General features: G+C 43.3%; 1 protein-coding gene across 1 annotated transcript; it reads left to right on the top strand.

Annotated features, from left to right (window-relative positions):
* The first annotated feature begins 497 nt into the window (after positions 1–497).
* On the top strand, positions 498–24754 carry LOC310992852 (ATP-binding cassette sub-family C member 5). The gene is made up of 29 exons (XM_083981079.1): positions 498–799; positions 2548–2736; positions 3356–3511; positions 7049–7196; positions 8235–8468; positions 8816–8989; positions 9685–9832; positions 11040–11188; positions 11377–11484; positions 12125–12469; positions 12574–12645; positions 12796–12920; positions 13013–13085; positions 13237–13440; positions 13621–13746; positions 14069–14180; positions 14336–14520; positions 14923–15069; positions 16095–16224; positions 16618–16771; positions 19045–19173; positions 19314–19500; positions 20354–20443; positions 20892–21084; positions 21210–21369; positions 22056–22134; positions 22245–22358; positions 22745–22909; positions 23445–24754. Exons 2-29 carry the CDS (start codon positions 2558–2560, stop codon positions 23535–23537), a joined length of 4179 nt encoding a protein of 1392 aa, XP_083837205.1. The 5' UTR covers positions 498–799; positions 2548–2557; the 3' UTR covers positions 23538–24754.
* Positions 24755–25027: the final 273 nt, after the last annotated feature.

Below are 25027 nucleotides of genomic sequence, written 5' to 3' on the forward strand. Positions count from 1 at the left end.
AGTTTAGGCTATATATTTTTTATTAGATATTATCATATTATATTGACTTTTTTTTTTTCTTCTGTAATGTTTTGCTCTGTATTATCTTTATTTAAATACATTATAAGTGTATTATTGTATGTATAGGCTACATACTGTATAGCCTACGGTACTTACACACACGTTGCGGTGCACGCAGACACACACTCAACAACAACAACAACAACAACAACAACAACGGAGCACTTTGCTCTCACGTTATAAAGCTCAGAGCGGGCGGCCAATCAGATTCCCCCACCACCCACTTCCTTGTTTCGAACACTCACTTCCTCGTCATCATTCCCGTTACTATGGAGCTGGTGGCGCTGCTACGGTGACTGTGCAGCAGCGTCACCGGTTGGCGGAGCCGCTATGACGTAAGAGTGACAGCGGGGATTCCTCTCCCTGTAGGGCTCCGTGCGGCTCCGTGTGAGTTTCAGACGGTGCCCGTGGGGGGGGAGGAGGAGGGGGTGAAGCAGCACGCACTGCATACACGTGAGCCGCTTCCTGCCCGTGTTTTCATCCGAGTCCCGTACGCCGCCGCCAGAGAAGAAGAAGAGGAAGAAGAAGTAGAAGAGCAGCGGCAGCGGCAGCAGCAGCAGCCTCGCGTGTGTGTGTGTGTCTTCGCTGGGTGTGGAAGAGAAGTTCAGGTTTAATGACACAACTTAGAAAAGAGACACTATGGTCAGCTGCTTCTTCTTCACCAGCACTTCCTGCTCATAAACACAAGACCTGAGATCTTTGCTGCTGCCAAGGTGATCCCAACGAGGCCGGCTTCAATGTAAGTGTATAATATTGTCAATGAAGGTTTCACTCAGCTAACATCACTGATTTTAACTATTACTACACACCGCTACAGCACTCTTACTTACAGCTGGTAGTGATTGTTAGAGCCTAGACTGTGATAGAATGAGTGCACTCATCAGATAACAGTTTGAATACTTGAGCAAAAAAGTTTAATTTGTCATTTAAAGTGAGGAACATGTGAAAATTGGGAAATAAATGACCTAATATCTTTAATTGCTTATGCTGTGACTTTTTTTTTGTGTTCCTAAGAAACAACTGATAACACCACAGGGTCAGCTAAACATAAAGTGTAAACAATATCTGTCTTTGAGATAACATACCGGTATGTTGATTTGGCCCAATTCTTTGTGTACCATTGCTGTACTTATTAACTTTTAATGCCCTAATTTTTAGTTTTGTTTTTGATGCTGTGTCGTTGTCCTGTGTCTGTTGGCCCACATCAAACACACTCAACCTGCTGTTTGTTTTCGTTTCTTACAAACCTATCGAACCCAACCAATTGGTCAAGTTACAATTCTGGGTTTACTGGTTTCAAGTGTTTGATGGAGTTTTTAAGTTCCTGGAATACGGGGTTATGAAGATCCTGACTGTCATGCAAAGTGAGCGTGCAGCCCTTCCTTAAAGAAACCTCTGTAAAGTTCACAGCCATATGACAAACTTCACGTGATATAGGCAGTAAGAGCTGTGGAGGGACAAGACAATACATCTTTTCATGCTTTCTCTCAACCCCAGAGTTTGGTTCCCATCACACTTTTTACATTGACTTTTTGCCCCTCACATTCTGTTATGTGATTCTCCCCCTCTATCTCTCTCGCTTTCTGTGCCCACCGGGCCATTTGTATCGAATCTCATCATTGACCGCTTCTCTGGATGCTCAATCTGCACCCCAGACCGAGTTGGGTTGACCTTGTCATGGAGCTTTGCCATTGAAGGGATCAGTGACAGTGTACGGACATACTGGCAGCTCAGATGTCTGTTCTCAAGCTCCTGGGGCTGCTGGCAGGTCGTCTTTAAATAGATAAGCACTTTAGTTGTATGCCAGAGAGGGGCTGTGACCTGTGAGCAAGGTGATTTCTCAAATCTATCCGCGACTCAGAGGGTGATTCAGCAAAACACAGCTCCTCTATAATGGTTCTGTGGGTCAGAGGAAGGCTGAGCAGGCAGATAACAGTGTTTTATTCATGTATTTCCCACTGGGAGGTGAGCAAAAAATGTCAGATTGGGAGTGTCTTGAAAAAAAAAACTATTATCACTCCCCTCGAACAGATTGTTACCACTGTGGGGAGACGTTTTTCATTGTTTTTCAATAGAGCTGAAATGATAATTCATGAATTAGGTGATCCAGCTCAAAAAATAATTATATTTATTTTTTTCAATCAAAAACATACAAGTTCCTTCTAATGTGTTGATGTACTTGTTAAGTATAATAATGAACTTAAAATCTTTGGGTTTTGGACAATTGGTCGGATAAAGCAAGCAATTTGAAGGTCAGAAGAACTCTGATGTAACCAAATGTAATCAGACCCAGGAGCTCTTCCTGAGGCTACGAGTTTGTCATTGTTTATAAAAATGACACATGCTGGAGATAGGGGCTGTTTGTCTGTAGCAGTATAACAGTATTATTAAGTACCAATGGAGAAACATCTGTGGTTGTTTTCGGCTGTTATCACTCCTGAAATATATTTGTGATGAATGTGGCTTTTCTCCTCTCTCTCTCCTCAGAGGGTCCACCATGTTCCCTGATGCCCTGGAAGCAGCCGGGCGGGTGGAGGGCCTGCCGCTGTCCTCCCCGCAGCCGCTACCAGAGCTGGAGGAAGAGGAAGCAGAGGCATCGGTGGAGAGGGGACCAAAGAGACGAGGGCGCTACCGCAAAAGCCTGCAGCTTTTAAAGCCCTTCAGGATAACTCACAAGTAAACAAACTTGTATTTAAGTTCATGGCAGCAACTTTTCTGACTGTGAGCCATATAAAAGCAGACTTAAGGCCCATTTATACCCTACGGTAAAAACGGATACGGACACTTTCGTCCGTATCCGGAGGTCATTTCATCCGTCAGTGGATATATATATATATAAAATATAAAAGCAGACTTAGACAGGCAGTTTTAGGGTAGCACACTGACAGCTAGATACCCATTTAAAAACACACATATACAGAGAAAGTTCACTTTTGTTGTGTTTATGCTTCCTTATGTGCTGACTGTTGGGGAGTAGCAGGAGGCCATGATAAGGCCCCGGGGAACTTATCCCCCAGCGACAGACAGCACCGTGTTTGAACATATGCTGACTGATAAACTGCCCTGAACTTTTTTTTCTTTTTTTTTGGCTGCTCTCTCAGATTTCTGTGAAGAGCGTGCAAATTACTGTTCAAACACTGTGGGCATGATTCACCTTTCGATGACTCCGGCCAGCAAAGGCGCCGCTTCTCTCTCAGCGGGCCGACGCGGACCCGCTCCCCAAACATAGCACCTCTGTGTGTGCCTGCACCTTTTAGACATCTCACCCGTTTCCACGTCTTCTTCTCTATTCCAGACACCAGCACCCAGTCGATAACGCCGGCCTCTTCTCATTTATGACTCTGCACTGGCTCTCTCCGCTGGCACTGAAGGCCTACAAGGCGTCCAGTTTGTCTATAGATGATGTGTGGGGACTGTCTTGCCACGAAGCCTCTGAAATCAACTGCCAAAGGTGAGGTAACTGTGGCACTGCTGAGGTTTGCCTGATGAAAGTGACCTGTGGTGTTGAGAAAAAGCCTATTTGATGATGACACTCAGTATTCCTAGAAAACCATAGTTGAGGTGAGAGATGACGTGATGAAAAGAGGTTTGTCTGACGGTGAGGTTGCACCACAAAGGAGTAATTTGTGACTGGTCAAGTTTCATAAAAGATAAAACTCACACAGAAAATGCAACTGTCATGAAGACTAAAAGGGAGTTTTGTGAGTGAGTGCTCAGGGCTACAATATGCTGCAGTGCCCCTATTGATCCCACATGCAACACCTTGTGCAAAGTCTAGCCTGTTGATACCGTGTTCCCATTAAGAGGCTCATTCTGGTGATGTGCTGTATTTTTCGGATTGTCAACAACTCCCATGTAATGACCAAAGCCAACAATGATTGGATTCCATTAACAGCGATTGCTCCTTGGAACCTTGGAACTCCATTGTTATTCAAAAACTACTGACAGTGCAAAAAGGCCACCGCTCATCCGTAGGCAAAATACTTCGAAGCACTGCTGGAGCTGAACTTTGAAACTTAGAAAACAACAAAACAGCAACTGCACACTCAAAGCACTGTCCATATATCAATCAGATATAATCAGATATCAGCTTTCGGTCATTGTGGTCACAGTCGGTCATTGTGGTCACAAACAATCAGTCATTGTGGTCACAATGACCGATTGTGGTCACAATGACCGAAAGCTTGCAATAAATTGATATATACACAGTGTTTTGAGTGTGTGGTTGCTGTTTTGTTGTTTTCTATCCAAAAACTATTAAAAACACATCAGTGAGCCTCACTGACATGTTCCTTCGTTAAAGTGAACATGGGCACTGTGGATTGTTATGGGCTGTTTCCTTGTAAAACAATTTGCTGCAACACGTCACACTTAAAATCGGTAAACAATGAAAGTGCAGCACTGTTTTGTGTTTGAGTAGCAAACTCAAAACAAATTAACTAAAAACAAAAAGCTAACATAAAGCTAATGTATAGTTTGGTTTTGGCCTCTCTGAGAGATTTGCTGACTTGTGAGATCATCAAGCACATTTGCTGGATTATTAGCTTGTCCCTTGTTTTCTGAGAATAAAGCTCTTAAGAATATTTTTGACACATGATACTTCTATAAGAGACAGTCTGAAGTTTAGCTGACAACTGCAAGATGTGCTCCAGTAGATATTGGACATCCGTCGGGAAACTTCCCTTACAGAAATTAGAAACAATCAAATTACTAGCATGTAGTGAGACTCTTTGTGCTGCATTGCCTGGTTGGTAACCGTGGAAATGGAGGAAAGGTGAAAAGTCGTGTTTGTCAGTTTCTGGTACCCACTGGAGCTTTGGTTTTATCAGGACGTGATACTCATGTGAACTGATCTACACAATGTGACTTCACTCTCACACTGCAGGTTCCCCGGGATTGTTTTTCTTTTTCAAACAAACATTGAGAAACCTTGTCCAGCTCCGTATGTGAACAAGATAACTATGGTGATAAAATGGGTTAAACACACCGCAGACAGCAACAAGAAAACAGGTTCAAGGTTGCTTCACAGTATCCCCAGTGTGAGAATAGTCAGTGATGAACAGCTATTCAGCGCCATGTGAACATCTCTCCAGGACTTTGTTTTGTACATGTGCTCAGTCTGTGCAGTGGGACTTAACTAATGATCACTCAGTGTTTCTGGTCCCATATAGGACCATTGTGGCAGGCTGGGAGGCTGCTATGAATAGCAGGGATTAGAGATTACAGTGAGAGTTAGTGCCTGACTTGGGTGGTTATGTCATTAACTCCTCTACCTGCGATGCACTGTGTCTCACTGTCACGTTCATTAGCTGCCACTGACTGCAGCCAGGCTGGAGACAGGCCATGAGATAAACGTCACTGTTTGCCTGCCAAACCACAGCTTTAGGAATACGTAGTACCGTACTAATTCTATGAATGAACAATACGGACTTACAATAAGCTTATTAGGGGGCATTGTTCTCAAATGCTCACTAGGAAAACTAGTGCGTTTCTCCCATTACTCGCATACTGCCGAGTCATAGGACCATTACTCAGCAGTATAGAGGGTGAGACTATTTGAGGAAGTTTGCTCTCGTGTTTGGTGACAACTGTGTGGGTTGTAAATAACTTGTTCTGTTTAGCTCCAGGCCTAAAGGGTCTGTGCTGCTGCTGCCGCTGCTTTCTGCTTTGTGTGAGTGCACATAGAAATGAACGAGCATGGGAACATAAAACTATCAGATTGGCGTGGCCCCGGAGATGGTGTGCACGGGGCGGGAGGGCTTTATTTTCTGTTTACATAGCAAGAACAGTTACGCAACCCCCTGATGCAAAGCAAAGATGGTGGCGAGAGAGGGAATGGGAAGGGCACCCTGGGAGAGTTGACACTTGTTGGTGCTCAGTGAGGTGCGAACCTTGGACGCGATGTCCTGGCCAACACACTCTTGGAACATCAGCTTCGCTTGCCATCTGGCAAACTGAGGCTGATGGCTGTTAGGAGCGTTTCAGTCATGTTTAAAAGCAAATCACTCCTCCTTTGGATCCCACGCTGTTGCCCCTCTGCTCTCATTTCCATTCATATGTGACTACACACATACCTATTGTATGAGTTGATCTTACTTTTGTTTTACATTTGATTTATTGGTGGTTAATTACCTATGTCCTTTTTTCCTCCCCTTGGAATTAACATAGCTTTGGACATAATAGTCTTAGAGATGTTTACCTTTATTTTAACAGTGCATTATCCACTTGATACGCAAGATACTCACAGAAGTTGCATTTCCAGTGACTCAAGCTGTGCTCAGTGCAGCTATTGGAGTGCAGTTAATTGTAATTTCTTAGATTCAATGCCATTTGACTTCAAGTAGTAATTACCAGGCTGTGTGAGAGGCTGGTTGGTTTAATGTTCTGTCTATCTCTGATACGTTTTTAATAAAGTCATTAGGGCGTAAATTACTTTCTGCAGCTGCTATGCTGCTGCTTTATAGAGTCATTAGCCGTGATGCATTTGGCCAACAAGATGTTTTACCCTCTTCCACGGGCATTATGCGCCGATAAAAGCTCGTTAACACGTCTTCAACATATTTGGTGATACCTTTCTCTGTCTAATTACGTAATGCATCATACATGGTGTATTGTAGGTCACCTTTACATTATTATCAGCCAAGCTTCTTTCATTTTTCTTTGGTTGTTTTCAACTGCGCTGACAGACTGTTTATATCCCCCACTGTGCTTTCAGGCAGTCTGATTAATTGTAAGTGCACCAGGTCTATTTTTAATCAACTTAATTTAAGGGTAAAATAGCGATATAGAGAAGATTATTTTCGCTTATGATTTTTGTTGCCCTTCAAAAATGCCAAATTTTACATACAATTAATCAGAACAATACCAAGACTTAATTCATGTAAGAAAAAGTTTAACCAACAGCTGAAACTCATCATGACTTTAGCTCTGCAATGTAATGATGTTTTATTGAGCGGTGTCATTCTGAGCTCCTGGTTTCTCGTTCCAGGCTCGAATTTCTGTGGCACGACGAGCTGAAAAGACGAGGGCGAGAGGGCGCATCCCTGACAAGAGTCTTCTGGAGGTTCTGCCAAACTCGCATGCTGGTGGCCGTCTTCTCCCTCCTCCTCACAATGGTGGCGGGCTTCGTTGGGCCCGTGAGTGCCGTCCAAATCCTGCTTTGCCTTTTATATTCCGCTGATTCGGCTAATATGCCTTTCAGCTCGGTCGCTGGCTTGCAGTCCCAAGTCCGGGTGCATTTTCTGAAAATCACTTTATCCCGTTTCACGCTGGTCTGGAAATTGAAATGAAAACATACAGGGAGATTACAAAGCCTTAGATAGTGAAACCCATATAATTTCCATAGATTAGTTTGGTTTGTACCCAGAATGCTTTGGTCCAGAAATATACTTTCTTATCTGCAGCACTTGTGACCTTAGATTTGCCTCCAAAACATGTCCTGAGATAAGCATCAACAAAGAGCAGACATTTTTAAACATTCCTTATCATGATTTTTAAGCAATCAGCATAAAGGTTAATTGTGCTCAGAGCTGTGAGTTTGTGATATTCCTCAGTTGTTCCCATTGTTTCACACGGTCTAAGCTGTTTATTTTGGTGTTGTTATGTGTACACAGTGTGCCTGCCATTACCCACAACTAATAGCATTAACTGGACTTAACTCTTACACAATGACGTGCTTGTTCTGCATTCCCATCTGATTTATTGAATGCACTTGCTAATGAAGCAGTGTTGTATCCACTCTTTTCTCACTTTATCAGTTTCTAATCTTATCCAACGCATGACAAAATGTTTTTGGTCTTTTCATGTGATTTCAGTCAGGCCCTTGAATGACTACCTGTCTCTGTAACCAGTCTTTCCATTTTTTTTAATGCTTGTTTTACTCGCATGGTCTCTGATCTATTGATGGTGAATCTTATCTTCAATCTTCTCCTACTTATCCTTTTATCTGCTCCCGGCCCTCTTTATCTTTGCCCATGACATTTCCTCATTTGGGCCCTTTCTTTTTCATATCATTGTTATTTTTTCCACCTTCCTCCATCTGCTTTTATCTCTTGAATGTTCCTGATTTTTGTCTGTGTTGCTTTCTGCTCACATTTGTTGTCTGTTACTATTTCTGCCTGCTTTTCATTTACCCTCTTTCCCACTTTGTGCCCTTTCTTGCCTTCTGTTCCCAGGCACTCCTGGTACGAGCCCTGCTGGAGTACTCCCAGAGCTTGGAGGCCTGTGTGCCGTACGGCCTGTCCCTAGTAGCTGGGATCTTCCTCATGGAACTCATTCGCTCCTGGTCTCTGGCGCTCATGTGGGCCGTCAACTACCGCACTGCAGCACGCCTCCGTGGGGCAGCTCTTACTTTCGCCTTCCACAAAATCCTCCGCCTGCGCAGCACCAAAGACATCGGTCCGGGCGAGGTAGGTGGCGCGACCCTGGAGGCGTACTCATCTCCAAATTAACTAAATCATCCTGCACTGCAGGGCACCACATGCAGATGATTGAGATGGATTTAATTTCTGGTCTTTCAACATTCCCGCTTAGATCTTGACAAATCCCACAGCCCCAGGGAGGGGAGGCCGTCTTAGATTAGTCATTACACAGCTTAAGAGGAATCATTGTCCAACAAGTAAACGTAGGAATAAGGGCAACTCTATTTGTAAAATTGATTTTATAGTCACATTAGGGAGGTCTCAGTATGAAGCGATTTGGTTCATTCAAGACTTGAAATGTAATTTGTAATATGAATTGCTGTCTCTCTCCATAGTTGATCAACATCTGCTCCAGTGACGGCCAGCGTCTGTACGAAGCTGTGTCAGTGGGCTGCCTCCTGGCCGGTGGACCCTTAGTGGGAATACTGGGTCTGTCCTACACCACGTTTTTCCTGGGCCCCACTGCTCTGGTGGGGTCGGCCATCTTCATCATCTTCTACCCCGCCATGGTACGACTTCAGCGAGAGCATCTCGATACGACTGATATCGTCTGTCTTCTCCTTGCAATCTCACTACCTCCACACCAACACTGACAGCATGAGACAATATAGATCGTACATTTATAAGAGGCACTTTAGAATAAATTGACAACAACACATGCAAACACAGACAAACGACTGTCAAGGACGATTGTTATTGTCGTTAACAACAGAGTGTAGTTGTTTCATTGCAGACTTTGTATGTTGATGGGTAGAAATAACAATCCCACTCATTACAGCAGTGACATGCATTTTCATTTTAGAAACATTTCACCTAAAGTAATAGAGACATGACTTTTTTGCCGACTCATTTTTTACTTAGCTCGAACTTTTACAAATGTGGTTAGCGGAAGACACGGGTACTCATCACTTTAAAATCTTAACATTAATTCAGACTGTTGAAGAACACATCCAGCACTTTTTAAAGGCATCATAACTCTTTGGCTATCAATCTCCTGTCAACTTTGTACCTGTTATTTTCAAATTACACTCAGTCTAAGCTGAAGGCTGACAGCCGGAGACCCTGGTATTGATGTGAAAAGCATTTATCACTCTAGTCCCCCGGGCAGGTCTGCAGCAAAGCTAATGTGATTGTGTCTGCTTTCATTTCCTCCCCTGCCACTTATTTACCCTTGTCATCATTTCCTTTATTCCTGTCTGGACAGATGCTTGCATCGAGGCTGACGGCGTATTTCCGTAAGAAGTGTGTGGTGGTGACTGACCGGCGCGTGAGGCTGATGAATGAGATCTTGGGCTGCATAAAGTTCATCAAGATGTATTGTTGGGAAGATGCCTTTGCACAGAATATTCACAGTGAGTGGCTGCCATGTCGCCCAATGACTCAGCGATGTCCTCACACACTGCTCATTTCCTGTTTGTGGTCAGCACCAGATATTCCCCAGAGATGTGTACTTCATGCTGTTTCATGCTTGTATTTGACTTTTTATTTCAAACTTAGTCCGAGCAAAGGGTCACCTCATCTGAACACCTGTCATTGTAGCAAATTAGTGACTAAATAGTCTGTTAATCACCTGAAATTAGACTTATCCTTTTAGAGAACTGGCAAGATAACCCTGACCCTAAATCCATTTTCATTAGGTTGCTCTTTTTAAGTCTTCCCCTGTGCCATCATCTATAATCAAGGCTAGTTTGAATCCCCTGGCTTCAAGGTTAATTTGCAAGGTGTCTGGGGCCTTATGATATCTTGAATGACTGTCAAGACAGCTCTACTCATCCATGAATTAGCGATGGCTTTTTCTCCCGAGGCCATTGCTGTAGGCTGTGGATAAGGATCATTTTCCCCTTTTAATCATGCTCCAAATTAGCCAGGTGGGGCTCGTTTCCCCTGCCATTCCCATGATTACTTATTATAATAATAATTAATTGGCGTTCAACTGAATGGCCAATGAGTCTTAAGACGTTACAATGTCGTTCCCTTCACTTCCCATTGTTGTTAAAAGGATGATCACAGTGTTTTTGTCTGGCGCGTGTGACTTTTGGTTTATTATAATCCATGCAGAAACACACATAGCATCCAAAGGGAATCCCAGTGGGAATAGCATGTACCAGGAGGAGGGAGCTCTCATATTTCACACACAAACACACACACACGCATAGACACAGTGCTGCTGGGGCTGAATTAAGGATGCTTTTTGTTCCAGTGTTTGCACCCAGTGAAGTAGGTTAACAAAGCAGCAAGCATGTGCATTTGTGAGATACAAACATGAAAGGAGGGGGGCAGGATTCGGGCATTAGACCTGGACAGTTATCAAGGTTCAGCAGGTTTTGAGGCCCCTTTCATACCATGTATGGATGTGAGGCCCTTGTCCTCCCTCTTGTATCTATTTTTGTCTCCTTGCTGTGTGTTGGTTAGTGACTCTTATGGTGTTGTTGACTGGATGTTCAGAGGAGAACCCTTTGGGAGTCACTCAGCCATTACTTTTCTTCTCTCTCTCTCTCTTTCTGCTCCCCATTGCCTTTTTTTTTTATCATATCTCTCTGTTTCTTATCTCTTCACCAGAGGTGCGATCTAAGGAGAGAGGGATACTGGAGAGGGCTGGGATAGTCCAGAGCCTCACAGTGGGCGTTGCTCCCATCGTTGTGGTGATAGCTAGTGTGTGCACTTTCACCCTGCACATGGCCTTAGGCTACGACCTCACTGCAGCCGAGGTATTTTTTTTTATAGCCACCATATCATCTCTGTTTCCATTGCATGTTCTGCTCACTATACATTCACCAAGTTTTCAATTCACCACAGTTTTAAATGTGAATGTTTAATGTTAACTTTTTAGGGGTGAATGCCCTTGAAAACCAAACAAACTAATGACCCACTTCCGTCTTTACACAACCTGTCGCAGGCTTTCACTGTAGTGGCAGTTTTCAACTCCATGACCTTTGCCCTGAAAGTCACACCACTGGCTGTGAGGTCACTGTCAGAGGGTGCTGTGGCAGTCAAAAGGTTTCAGGTGAGAAATACAGACACAAACACTGTCAGCCTCACCCGCCTCAGAGCAATATTCTGCCAAGCACAAAGATAGCAGGTGTTAACATCATTCGACACAGGATTTTATAATGTGAACAGTTATAACACATAGTAACATCTCACTTGGCAAACTGTGCATACAAGCTATAAAGGTCAAGATACTAAAATAATCCCAGAGAATTTATATACAGTGTGTCACTGCTCATGTTGATGCTAAAAACACAGCTGCCCTCTCTACATACTGACATTTTCAACATAGTTTATTCCAAACACACGGTAAAAGTCACACGTTAGTGAGAGATGGTTTTGCAGGCACAGCGAGGGTCAAATAAGCAAGCACCTCTGCCAAGAACGCACCAAAAGGCTTGGGGTTATTCTGTGTTTTATGCTAAAGTAATGATGTACAGTTTGGACAAAGTGTCCTGGTATAGTTGTTGACACTGCTTTCATCATAACAGTGTCAGTATCTCATGACATTGCCAACCTCATGTATGGTAAACCACATACTTTGTTTTTTCATGCACAAAATGAAAAAGGGAAGTCCAAGATTTTATACATCACATCACAATGTGTGGTTGACACTCAATACTGCACAAAGACACCCGTTGTGTTTGTCTTCACAGCGGCTCTTCATGATGGATGACAGAGAGGTTGTTTTGGCCAAAATGGAGGATCCGAGCAACGCGGTAGAATTTCAAGATGCCACACTGGCTTGGGAAAAGGCGCGCGCTCCGGCTGCTAAACCTCCTCCCAAGAAGCGAGGAGGGATGAAGCGGGTGCTGCGCAGGGAGAAGCTGAGCCTGTACATTTCCACAGAGGACGGCAAAGGAAACAAGGAGGCTCCCAACGCACAAAGTCTCCTTACCAACATGGAGCAGGAGAGTCCACAAAGCACCATTTCCTCAACTCAAAGCATCCGACCCCCGCTGCACAAAACCCTGCACCGCATTGACCTGCGCGTTAAGAGGGTAACGACACGGACATGCATTAAGTGGATTAAGCACCTTTTTAATTAAACACTTGGAGAAACATTTGCCTGCTTCACAAATTTCCCACAATGCCACTTTTTTAGGGTTCGCTGGTTGGGATCTGTGGAGGCGTTGGGACTGGAAAGAGCTCTCTCCTGTCTGCTCTGCTGGGACAGGTGAGATTCAACTGGATATTCATTTAGATTGGTCAGTTTAATTTTCCTCCTCAGTAAGACACATGCATGAATGAGCAAGAAAAGCTTTGGTCTTTTTAAAGGGGCTTTCTGCTTTTTTCCTGCTTCCAACCTTCAATTTGTGTCTTGCAGATGACCCTGTTAGAGGGAAATGTAGCTGCCAGTGGTGGTTTTGCTTATGTGTCACAACAAGCCTGGATCCTCAATGACTCCCTCAAAGAGAACATCCTGTTTGGTAACGAGTACGACCAAGACAAGTAAGACCAACCAGTGGAGAAGAAAGTTTAAAAGAACAAAGCCATGAGAGCTGATATTTATCCCTAATTTTATATTTTTGTTCCCTCATTAGATATGATGCTGTCCTGGAAGCTTGCTGTCTCCTCCCAGATCTTGCAGAGCTCCCATTCAGAGACATGACAGAGGTATCAGTTTGTTTTTTAACAAAGTGTCTTTGCTCTTTGTCCTGCAAACTTTCTTTTCTGAAATGACTTACACAGGACTTTCAGTAAATCTAACGAAATGAGTGCAGCCACAACTGGTGTAAAGTTTAATGAGGTGTTTTACTTTCTCTAGATTGGAGAGAGAGGTGCCAACCTGAGCGGAGGACAGCGTCAGAGAGTGAGTCTGGCACGTGCGCTCTACAGCGAGCGCCCCATCCTGCTGCTGGATGACCCTCTCAGTGCAGTCGATGCTTGTGTGGGTTCCCACATCTTCTATAAAGCCATCAAAGGTGCTGCCAAAGGCAAGACCGTGCTCTTTGTAACCCACCAGCTGCAGGTATGTGACTGAATTTCTAATGAAATTGTAGTTTCCCCTCATAATGTGTAATTTCTTGTAGTCTTAGCCCTGCAGTAACATGAGTTGCTCTAAAAGCATCGATTAGCTGATAAAAGTCTGAGGAACTAAATATGTCTGTCATATTAGCCTTTTATTTATTTGTTCATTTCATTTTTTTAGTACCTTTCTGCGTGTGATGACGTCATTCTGATGAAGGATGGGCAGATCGCTGAGCACGGCACCCATGTGCAGCTAATGGCTAAGGAGCGTGACTACGCCACCCTATTCAACAGCATGCAACAGGAGGTAAGGCCAGGGGCACTTGAGGCACCGAGCCAGCTCTTCTGAATAAAGCATCTTTGCCCCCACTACACAATAACGTTGAACATTACAAGCTGAATAATTCATAGCCTCAGAGATGCAGGCCCTAGTAGCTGGGAAATGTTAATGCATACAAGGCACCTTCATTATTTATGCGTGCATTGATTTACTGGTGAGCAGCTAAAGACCCTGTCAACAATATCTCTGTTCAAATGACTCGCAGGGGTTTGTTGTTCCGGCTCGTGTGATTTGTGGCTTGTGGCGTGTTTCTGAACTCATTTTCTTCTTTTATCATTGTGTCTTTTAGAATCTGGTGAAAGAGAATTTAAAAAACAAACAGCAGAGGGCAGGTGCAGACAAGGCTGACAGTAGTGTTGATGTTGCCAAGGTTAAACCAAAGGTGGAAAGCAAGGGAGGAGGTGAGAGACTCTGCCACTTTTCATCCTCCAAATATAGAATGAATGCTAAATATTTGTTGTTTTTTTGCCACAGACATTCACAAGTAACTTATTTGCTCTACTTTTTTTTCTTTCTTAAACTTCCTCCCTCACTTCATTCCCTGCATCTCATTTAGAGCGACTGATGAAAGCTGAAGAGAAGGGCTCTGGTGCCGTCGCCTGGTCGGTGTACGGTGCCTACATCAAAGCGGCGGGAGGTGCAATAGTCTTCATCATCAACGTCTTCTTCTTCCTCTCCACCACGGGCAGCATAGCCTTCTGTAACTGGTGGTTAAGCCACTGGATCAGGCAGGGCAGCGGGGTGAGTTTGGAGCTTTACTATAATAGACGGCTCCCTTTAGTGTGTTTGGCTCCCAAAAGAAAAATAACTACTATGCTTCAGTGAATTGTGTCAGCTGAGCGAGCATTAATCTGAATGCGCATGATTAAAAAAGTAACAGCACCACGGTAAACTTAATTAAAAACAAGCAAGAGCAGTGAAGAAACAGATGTGCGGCAAAGCAGGCACTGGCTGCCATTGAGAAATGTGCTTGGAATAGTAAACATCATTGAACTGACTGATTTTTCATGTATTTTTTTGTATGCCATCGTGGGCTTTTCTCAAATTCATTAGAGCAAAATTCCTATGTGGGGGGGGGGGGGGAAATGATTTTTTTTTTCTTCTCAGTATTTCTCGGTAATTTGTTGCTCCATCTGCCCTCAGAACACATCATTAATCTCGGTGAATGAAACGACGGCAAGCAACAGCATGAGGCTCAACCCTCACATTCAGTACTACTCAACTATTTACGTCGTCACCATGGGAGCTTCTTTATTACTGAAGACATTGAGAGGACTGGTGTTTGTGAAGGTAAGTCATCCCCCACTGTGTTTCCTCAGAGACCCCCCTCACACACACACACACACACACACACACACACACTCCTTTATGCCCCCGCTTTGTCCTCTTGAACACTGATGAACTTTCAAGTGACAGTGGTGTTTGAAAGGAATATGGAAAGTTGTCATATTATGGCTTTACAGTTAAGCAGTGCTCCTCCTTAATTGTCTTTATTGTCATTCATTCATGCTCTCATGGTTCCAGTGCTGTAATTGAAAATGCCTGTGGGCCAAATCCATTTATCTGTCCACGACCATGTCGCGCAGCTTTACAACAGCAAAAATGTGTGTGATGTGTTTGTGTGCGTCTGTGAGTGCAAGAGAGACAAAGGGGCAGAGAGAAAAGAAAGCTGTGTGCGTCTGTGTGTGTCTGTGCGTGCGCGAATGTGTGCATACTTGCGTGTGTTTGCATGTGTGTCAGTGCCCCTTCGGGTGCGCGTCCTCTCTTTCAATCTAACCCATCCTGACACCGCATTGCAGAGGTCGGGTCCCCACGTTAATGCGTGCCACTTGAAATTGCTAATTTTTCAAAGATGGCTAATCTTTTTTTACCCCTAGCTGTGATGAGATCTTTGGGAGTGTTGAATATTCCATTAATAGAATTAATTTGTTCTCTGCTGCCACATGTAATTTCTGTCCAATTGCTGAAATGTCTCTTGCACATTAGGTCATGACCTTTATGTCAGCCTCCCACAAGCTCATTATAAATGAAGATTTGACAGCGTGCCTCGTGCGAGCCGGGGAAAAATAAGTACCCACCACTGTGCACATCCTTAGCATATGGTGAGGTGGTGTTTGCAACTCTGCGGGCAACACGTTCGTGCCACTGTATTTATCCATTGTGTGTTTTTGTGTTTGAGGCTGAGCGCATCGACAGTTTTCCTCCCAACTTGTCTGTTTATCCGAGCCTGTGACTGTTTCCCTATGTTTCTTAAAGCAGTTTGTTTATACGTGTCAGGTCTCGTGTTCAAACACGGCTGTTGTTTGTGTTGACAGTGCACGGTGAAGGCTGCCTCCGCGCTCCATGACAAGCTGTTCCGCCGCCTCCTCCTCAGCCCCATGCACTTTTTTGATACAACACCTCTGGGTCGTATTCTGACCCGCTTCTCCAGGGACATGGATGAGGGTGAGGCTTGATTTGTCTTGACTGTGAACCTTTCCCCCCCAAGAGAGCTCTCAGTCAGTGAAGTCACCCTGGTTGACAAGGTGCTGTGCCAAGACACAGTGTGATTTGACACGGGAGTGTTTTCCCAAGCGATTGGCTGCTTGTTATCCACTTCATTGGTGTCTCTTGCTTGACATTTGTGGGTTGCTATGTCTTTGGATGATTGGGTTTGTTTCCCTACACAATATTTTTGTAAATCCCATTGTGCTTTGTTACTTGAATATCTTTTTTTTTACACTTAGATAAATAAACACTCAAAAAAGACACTAGATAGAGAACATTTTCTTCATATGTGGAAATAGATATATCCAACACCGCACAATGTGACTGACACATGATATGCCTCCTCCACAGTTGATGTTCGTCTCACCATGCAAGCTGAAATGCTGCTGCAGAACCTGACCCTGGTGCTGTTTTGCTTGGGAATGGTGGGCATCGTCTTCCCGTGGTTCCTGGTCTCCATCCTGCCCCTGGGAATCTTCCTCTGCGTAGTCAACCGCGTCTCCAGGTCAGACTCTCAGCTCATCTTCTCATGGCTCTGGCTTTTAAAACACTACCTTTTAAAACTTCCTTCACTTTATCCTAAACTGTGTTGGTAAACAATGTTGTCTGCCCACTGCTCGGTCCTTGGCAGGTAATTTACGGTGCATTTATCAGAGTTGTTCTGATTATGTCCCCCTGCTGCTGCTGCTGCTGCATCAAAAGGCTGATGAGAGTGATCACACAAATCCATAGAAAATGCACAGCTGAAACAACAGAATAATGAGCCCCAGACTTATGTGACAATTCTCTGTGAATTTGGGATTTTTTCTTTCATAATGAAATGTAAATGAGATTATAATGTGCCATTCTGACTAAATCTATCACTTATTCTCTCTTTAATATTTTCTCATTTATTGTTATTGCAAGTTTTAAATAAAAAGAAAGGAAACGATCAAGTCTTACAGCATCTCATGCATATAAAATGCTGTTAGTGAAAGGAGCTTTCTGTGCGACTGATGGTGATTTTTGAGCTCAGGCTCAGGCTTCACTTTCAATTACTGATCAACTATGTACATGGCAACGCAGCATATTGTGCTACTGTATGAATATGATTTTAAGTGTTGCATATTTTTTCTTATCAGTAACTGACTGAGGATAGACAGTGGAGGAAGTGTAGTGATAGTCTAATCTGTGAGTGTTACGATCACTGATTTAAATCCTCTCAGCATCTGTTCAGCGGTGAACGTTGCAGGAGAGCCCTGGTTGATCCGATGACTCTGCTTTAGTCATTGCATTGCAGCAACTGCGCAATAAAGGTGAATTCACCGAGGGGAACAACAGCTCGCTGGTATCTTGGGAAATAACCACAATATCTTGTTTCCTCTATCTGCTAGATATAGAAGAACATGAGTCTCAGTGTTGTTGTTGTTGTTGTTGAGGTGTAAATCTGAAAGTACAAAAACAGGCTGCATGAGTGGTTACATGTACTACATGTATTTCTTTTTTTTTTATCATCATACCATGCAGTGTTGACATACGACAGATTTGATTTGAAAATGTATTTGTCAGACAAAGTCGAATTTGGCAGTGTACTCGCATTTGATTTGCTTCAGGTTAACTTCTGATCTCCTCCCTCGGTGCAGATATGTACCAGTTGATATCTTGTCCCCACATAAACCTGAGTTCTTGACTCCTTTAATCAAGTCTGATACCATCTTGTCTCTTCGGGGAGCAATTTAATCACAGAATATCTCCATTTATCATTTAAGAGGCACTCGATGCGTATACACTGCGATTTGAAATGAATGACACACTTTGAGCTTTAACCTTACCTTAAGCGAGCGGAAGAGATGATCCCCAGCTGTTAACAAAAGCCAGTGATCACCTTTCGGCAATTCTGTTTTAAAATAATGAAGCACTGTGTCTTAAAGAGTCACGACATCACAGGATATGTATGGCTGTTACATCAAACTGGATCTCCCATTGAAATTTCCCACTTCTAAAGCAGCCTTTATTGAATTCTGAAATGAAACCGCCCAGGGCATAAACATGTTTGTCTGGATCACAGCCCCGGAGCGGGGAAGTGTCATGTTCTTTCCCTCTCTCTTCTCAGCTTTTATGAGAAAACCAAATGATTCATGGGAGACTTGTAATTCACACGCACCATCCATTCTATCTTGGCATCTAAAAGTAGAAAGACAGCCCACCTTTGTCAATAAACCTCTCTCACTCACACTAACCTGTCGACGGCGGCGCTGGTGTCTGTCTGTCTGTCTGGCTGTGTGTGTGTGACATCACGCTCAGAACATGGCACATGCATCAGATAGTGGGGGAAACGACCAGGAGGACGGGCCGCTGTCTTGTGAATCGAATCCCTCTCTGTCCACTGTGTCATTATTCCCTGTCTGCCACACAAGTGTGTCATTAAAGCTGATGCACTTTTCCACTCCTTCGCTCCTCGGTGGTGTCTCAGTGTGAAGATGTAATACTGTCTGTGCTCCCTCCTAGATCTTACAAGTCAGTGTGAAGTGCAAGCTTTGATTTGTAACATACACCAAATCACTCTCATAAAGGCTTGGTCTCCAAATTTCATACCGGATTTTTAAAATATTCTCTTATGTAGATTTTCAGTTTACCCTGCGTTCACATGCTTCAGAGTGAAACGTTAGTTCCCCATCGTATGAAGTTAAATGGTAAATGGTAAATGGTCTGTATATAGCGCTTTAACGATACCCAAAACACCCATTCACACACACATTCACACACTAAATGTAAAAGATAATCTTTGTCCCTTTCCAGGGTTATGATTCGTGAGCTGAAGCGCCTGGAGAACATCAGCCAATCACCATTCACCTCTCACCTCACCAGCAGTCTTCAGGGACTCTCTACCATCCACGCATATGGAAGAGGTCATGACTTCCTCCAAAGGTGAGCGTGTCAGTCAGAGACTTATCTCTGCTTGTAGTTATTCAGTTTTAAGTAGATACACCAAGCTTCATACCAGAATATGTAGAGAAGTTCTGCCTGCCTTTGTTCTGGCTGAAATGGGTTCATCTCTCTCTGCTCAGATATCAGGAATTATTGGACACCAACCAGGCCTCCAACTACCTCTTCAGTTGCGCAATGCGATGGTTGGCTGTCCGCCTGGACCTCATCAGCATCTCTCTCATCACTGCAGTGGCACTTCTCATTGTCTTCATGCACAATCAAATACCTCCAGCCTATGCGGGCCTGGCCATATCGTACGCAGTGCAGGTTTGTAAACAGACACGCGCATTGACACAGGGATGAATGGAAACACTGGCAGCCAGAGTCTGAAGGTTGAGAAAACTGTAGTTTAAAGCCTCAGACATTGTAGGAAATGTCAGGAAGTAAAGCTTCTTCTAGTTTATAGCAGCTACCACACAAATGCATTTTGTTTTGTTTCAGGTTTACTTTTGTCTCAACACTTGGCATTTATGTAATGGGGTTGTTTCCATAGCCCGTCTTACCAGCCAACTGTTTGGATGTAAATCTGAGCTAAAGCCTGTTCACACTTCTTTAAACTGCTCCATAGATAAATAAAGCTTAAAGTGAGACAGTGTGATAAATCACGCATTCCTAACCCCTCCTCTTACAGAGGAATTTAGTTGAATTCATAGGCAACAGAAACCGCTGAAGTCCAGCTCAGTGCACTCACAACCATACTTGGTCTGATTCAGTTCACTGACTTTATGACTGCACTTTCCACTCATGCTACTGTTACAGTAGCTTAACATTTTGCTTAACTGCTGTTGGAAAATGCATCAAATAAGTACTTACTTCTATTTTCCACAGTATGTGTTAAAGGAATATTTGTTACCTCATTGATGAAATATCAAATATTTGGTTTTCTTATTTTTTAAATGCTCAGTACTTTAGTGAGTGTCATCATGGACAAGGACATGGCAGACAATCAATCAAGGAGCCAAATCTGCAAAACAGTTTCGTAGGCTGTTTGCAATGTTGCACAGCTCATTCATCAAAGGGGAGTGGCTCATTTGAATAGCGAGCGTCTCAAAGTAATTACTGTGACAGTGTTAATCATTAACCTTCCACCCCCCTGTCTCTGCTTCTCTTTCACCTGCAGCTGACCGGCCTGTTTCAGTTTACAGTGAGGCTGCTCTCAGAGACAGAGGCTCGGTTTACATCGGTTGAGAGGATCAATCATTATATAAAGGTAAGAGTACTGATTAGTGCACCCAGGTGGATTATGTGGCGCTCAGATATTCTGCACAAGGTCGGACCGGGACACGAGACTTTAGAATCACATTATCAGACACGGTACAGCTTGCTACTGTTGAATTTAGAGGCACTTGGCCTGTTCAGGCGTGTGTGTGTATCCTTGTTGTGCACATGTGATTGTATACGTGTGATAAACACAGCAAGAAGCAAATAGAAACCCAGTATGAGGCCTTTACACAGCCCAGAGCACATGACAGGGCGTGTTTCACACAACAGCCATCGAACCACATGGATATGAATATCAACTCAGAACTTTTTTTTTTGTTTCAAATGTGAAGAAAAGCACAGGAAGAGAAAATCACTGCAAATCAGTTCGGGGGCAAGCACCTCCACAGAGATTTAGAGATTAATACCTGATACCTATCGCCTGCTCCTTATCTCAGTGTCTGGAGAGTGAAGCACCGCGACAAAGTCCTGAGGCAGATGCTCCTGCCCCCTCCTGGCCCCAGCAGGGAAAGGTCACCTTCCACAATGTGGAGATGCGCTATCGTGATGATCTGCCGCTGGTGCTCAAGAACCTGTCCTTCACCATTCAGCCCGAAGAGACCATCGGCATTGTGGGACGCACAGGATCAGGTATGAGTGACGCTCTGTGTTCCCGAGCCAGCAGCGATTTCATCTTCGCTGCTTACATCTCTGTTCTGACTCGTGCACACATTTGTTCACACAAGTGTCTTCTCTCTGTGTGTGTGTGTTTTCAGGGAAGTCCTCTCTGGGCGTAGCTCTGTTCAGGCTTGTAGAGCTGACAGGTGGCTCTATTATCATTGACGGGATCAATATTGCACAGATTGGTCTGGATGACCTGCGGAGCAAGCTAGCCATCATTCCTCAAGAGCCTGTGCTCTTCATTGGCACCGTCAGGTAATCTAATGATAATCGCTTCTATTAGCAAGAATTGTATCTAATTCAGTTTCCTGCATAATTTCGAAGAGTAAGCAGAGCAGAGACAACTTGGCAATTAAACCACCTACTCATTGAAAATCCTCTCTGTTTAATATTGCAACAGTGTAGTGTAAATGGGTGTCAGCTGTGCTTTTCCAATAAATGTCTGCATGTGTGCTAGAGCTGGCTACTCCCTGCTGCAGGCAGAAGTGTGCCTTTAAAGCTGCATGAGAAATTTAGTTACATCCCAAGTGAACAGTGGATATCAAGTCGGGTATATTATATATGGTCAGTCTGTGTCTGTCTGTGATCCTGTTTATATACATTCCCCCATTCTACCATTTGCCAGCGGGCATTTCTGACAGATTTTGGGGAAACGTATTTACTGTGAATGGTTCCAGCAGTGATCTGAGCGCTGTCTGTTAGTGTTTATGGAAAGCCATGCCAGAGGGAAATCTCAACAAAAACAAACAAAAAAAAAGGCACCAAGAGAAATACAAGAACAGATAGTCCAAAGTTAACAGACGGACAGAGTGATTCAAAAACAAAATGAATGAATGTTAATTAGACAAGGGTTCATCAATAAACATTTTATTTCAGTGTGAAATTGTCATAATGCTTAATCAAGGTAATGAATTGCAAAATTGTTGCTTGCCTTCCGACAGGACCAATTTGGACCCATGGGATCAATACTCTGATTCTCAGATATGGGAAGCTCTTGAAAAGACGCACATTAAAGAGATGGTAAGTGACAAGACTGTGAAACATTGTTAGATTGTGGCAAAAGATTCATTTCTTGGATTAAACCCATGTGCTTTTTTCCCCACTTTCTACCTCTGTGTGACCCTCTTCAGGTCAGCCAGCTGCCTCACTCCCTCCACTCAGAGGTGACGGAGAACGGGGAGAACTTCTCAGTGGGAGAGCGACAGCTACTCTGTGTGGCCAGGGCCCTGCTGCGCAACAGCAAGGTGCAGATTGTATAATGCAGCCGTTGTTCATTTACATGTGGAACATTGTTTGGCATGGGGCGATGATTGGTGCCGCTTAAAGTGAGACATGCTCCTCACGTTAATAATGAAAAAACTAGACCGCTCTGCTTGTCAGCGTTCACGTGTCCCTGCATGAGATAACACTGCCATCTGCTGGGTAACAACTGGAGCATGAATGAGCAGCAGATAGGGCAGAATTTAATGGGAACAGGATGCTTTTTTTTTTTTTTACCAATAACATTTTACAGTTTAACATTTTATCCACAAGCACAGACACAGAGACTTTGTGTCGCTAGTGTCATCGGTTTTGTTGCCTGGCCTTTATTATTCACACAGTAACACTCGCTTCTCTGCTGTTTTTTCAGGTTCTCATACTGGATGAGGCGACGGCAGCCATCGACACTGAGACGGATCGCCTCATCCAGGAGACCATTCGCTGTGCGTTCGGCAGCTGCACCACCCTCATCATCGCCCATCGCCTCAACACGGTGATGAGCTGCAGCAGGGTCATGGTGCTGGATAATGGTCAGGTGTGTACCAATGCAATAATTGCACAGTTCAGCCCGACTGGGATAGATAATATTCTTGTTGTGAATCTACCCTTAATTTGTTGCCACGTTGAACATGAATCCATGCTCCATGGCCTCCCTTTATTTTATAATTATCTCTAAATGGTGTAATGCTCGTTATTGCATTAGCAGATATCAGGCACATACAGTGTTCAGCTTTGATGGTTGATTGCTTATTCTGCCTGAATGTTAACCACAGAGCCGGGACAACTTAAATGTGTGATGAGTGCAAAGTATCTTTTAGGGATCAGTTAGTGGTTTGTGTCATTCTCCTGAGGACAACGAGGCTGTCTGAGGACAACATTTTCCACACATTAAAATTCTCAACTACTATCACTAACTTAAAGATGCAAGACCTTTGAGTGTGCAGTGTTTATAGGGAAGAAATATGGCTTAATTATTTTTTTCTCCGTACACAAGTTCATGGAAAGAGTGTGTTGAACCTTTGAATTTATATTCTGCTGCTTATTTTGTTTTATCCCTTTCATTCTCATAGATTTTGGAGTTTGACAGTCCTGCAGCCTTGCTGGCAGATGAAAACTCAAGATTCAGAGCCATGATAGAAGCGTTGGAGAACCAAAGCAGATAAAAGATGCACAAGATGAATTTCAGACATGAGCTGTGGCTCCACAGAATAATCAGTGGAATGCCTGAATTGCACAAAAACACACAATTATCCCAATCCTGCCATGGTGTGAAAGTGATGTGTTAAGAAATACAGTGGCTTATGTGATGGGTGCTTCATGTAACGATCTCCATTCATTTCCACACCAAAGACCCAGGGACCACATTAAGGACTTCTCAACTCTAACTAACTATGCAAAGAAGGACCTTACAACTTCCTGTTCTTTGCTGCTGTGTCACAGGAGTTATTTTCCTGGAGGTGAAATAATTAACTGCAAGTGAGAGCTTGCAAGAGAGGAATGACTCTGAGAATCGCACTTTATTTTTCATGTGAAGAAATTGAAGAACTCTGGACATCAGCTAATCAATGGGACTCCAAATTAGTCTTAGTCATTTTGACCTTGCAAAGCAAGATCTTACTGTTCAGTAAAATATGGTATAGACCAGACTAACATTTATTATTTATACTTCAAATCATTATTGATATGACTGTTTGCAAGACTTAAGTAGATTGTATTGAATAATCAATACGCTATACCTATAAAAGAAATCTTGCCTATTAACCTTTCCTATGAAGCACTGTTTGAAATGTTCCACATTCACGTTTGTTTTCAATGTTCATTGCATCTAGTCGAATGTTATAATGCAGTCATTGCAGTAAGTTATTGCAGATGCAATATGTGCCTATAGCTGTCTACATTTTCAGGTCACATAGTGGAGTTAGCCATGTAAGCATGCTTTTTTAAGATTGCATGCAAATACTGTGTTTTTTTGTTGGGTTTTTTTAATGAGCGACTTATTCCTCTGAATCCAAATGCTGGAGTTCAAATTCTGCACATTTTACACTGCTTGTATCTTTTTATCTTCTACCAGTAAGGTAAGTCTGGTGTTGAACAAAGTATGTTATGCAGTTGCAGTTTAGGTTTCAAACCATGGTACAGTATGTCCAGGATGCTATTTGCAACAAAGCTGAAACTGATCTACATCAGGATGTGTCTTTTTTGAATGTTGTGTTTTCACAAAGCTGGGGATTGTAAACATCTGCCTTATAATCAAGTATGTGCTGAACAATCATAATGAGTGCAATATGGATTTATTGCATTGACACAGTTTCAAGATTGCCTTTGTACACTTGAAATTGTTGTATTGCAATCTATTTTTTGTAAATGTTTGAATTTTATCACAAACCCTCTTTTTGTTCAATAAAAATATTTTTTGTATACACTGATGTCCATTCATCTATTATATTTTAAAGATATGGAGACATTTACATGCACCATAGACCTTCCAGTTCGTAGTGTTTTAATATTAGTGTCAACAACTTGTCAGAACAGCCCAGCAGGACTGCATAAACATAACACTGACACAAGCACCGCTCTCTGGCTCATGGGGTAGTGTTAACACCTTTTATATGTGTAACTCAGTTATGTGTTGAAGTGGCATTACCCACCCAAG

This window comes from Trachurus trachurus (assembly GCF_905171665.1).
Source record: "Trachurus trachurus genome assembly, chromosome: 10".
NCBI classification, from domain to species: Eukaryota; Metazoa; Chordata; class Actinopteri; order Carangiformes; family Carangidae; genus Trachurus; species Trachurus trachurus.

Excerpts from the sequence above, each read along its gene's own strand:
- LOC310992852 (XM_083981079.1), top strand. The coding sequence starts at position 2,558 with ATGTTCCCTGATGCCCTGGAAGCAGCCGGGCGGGTGGAGGGCCTGCCG. Across the intron at positions 8,990-9,684 it reads TCATCTTCTACCCCGCCATG|ATGCTTGCATCGAGGCTGAC; the intron begins GTACGACTTCAG and ends CTGTCTGGACAG. Across the intron at positions 13,441-13,620 it reads TTGTAACCCACCAGCTGCAG|TACCTTTCTGCGTGTGATGA; the intron begins GTATGTGACTGA and ends TCATTTTTTTAG.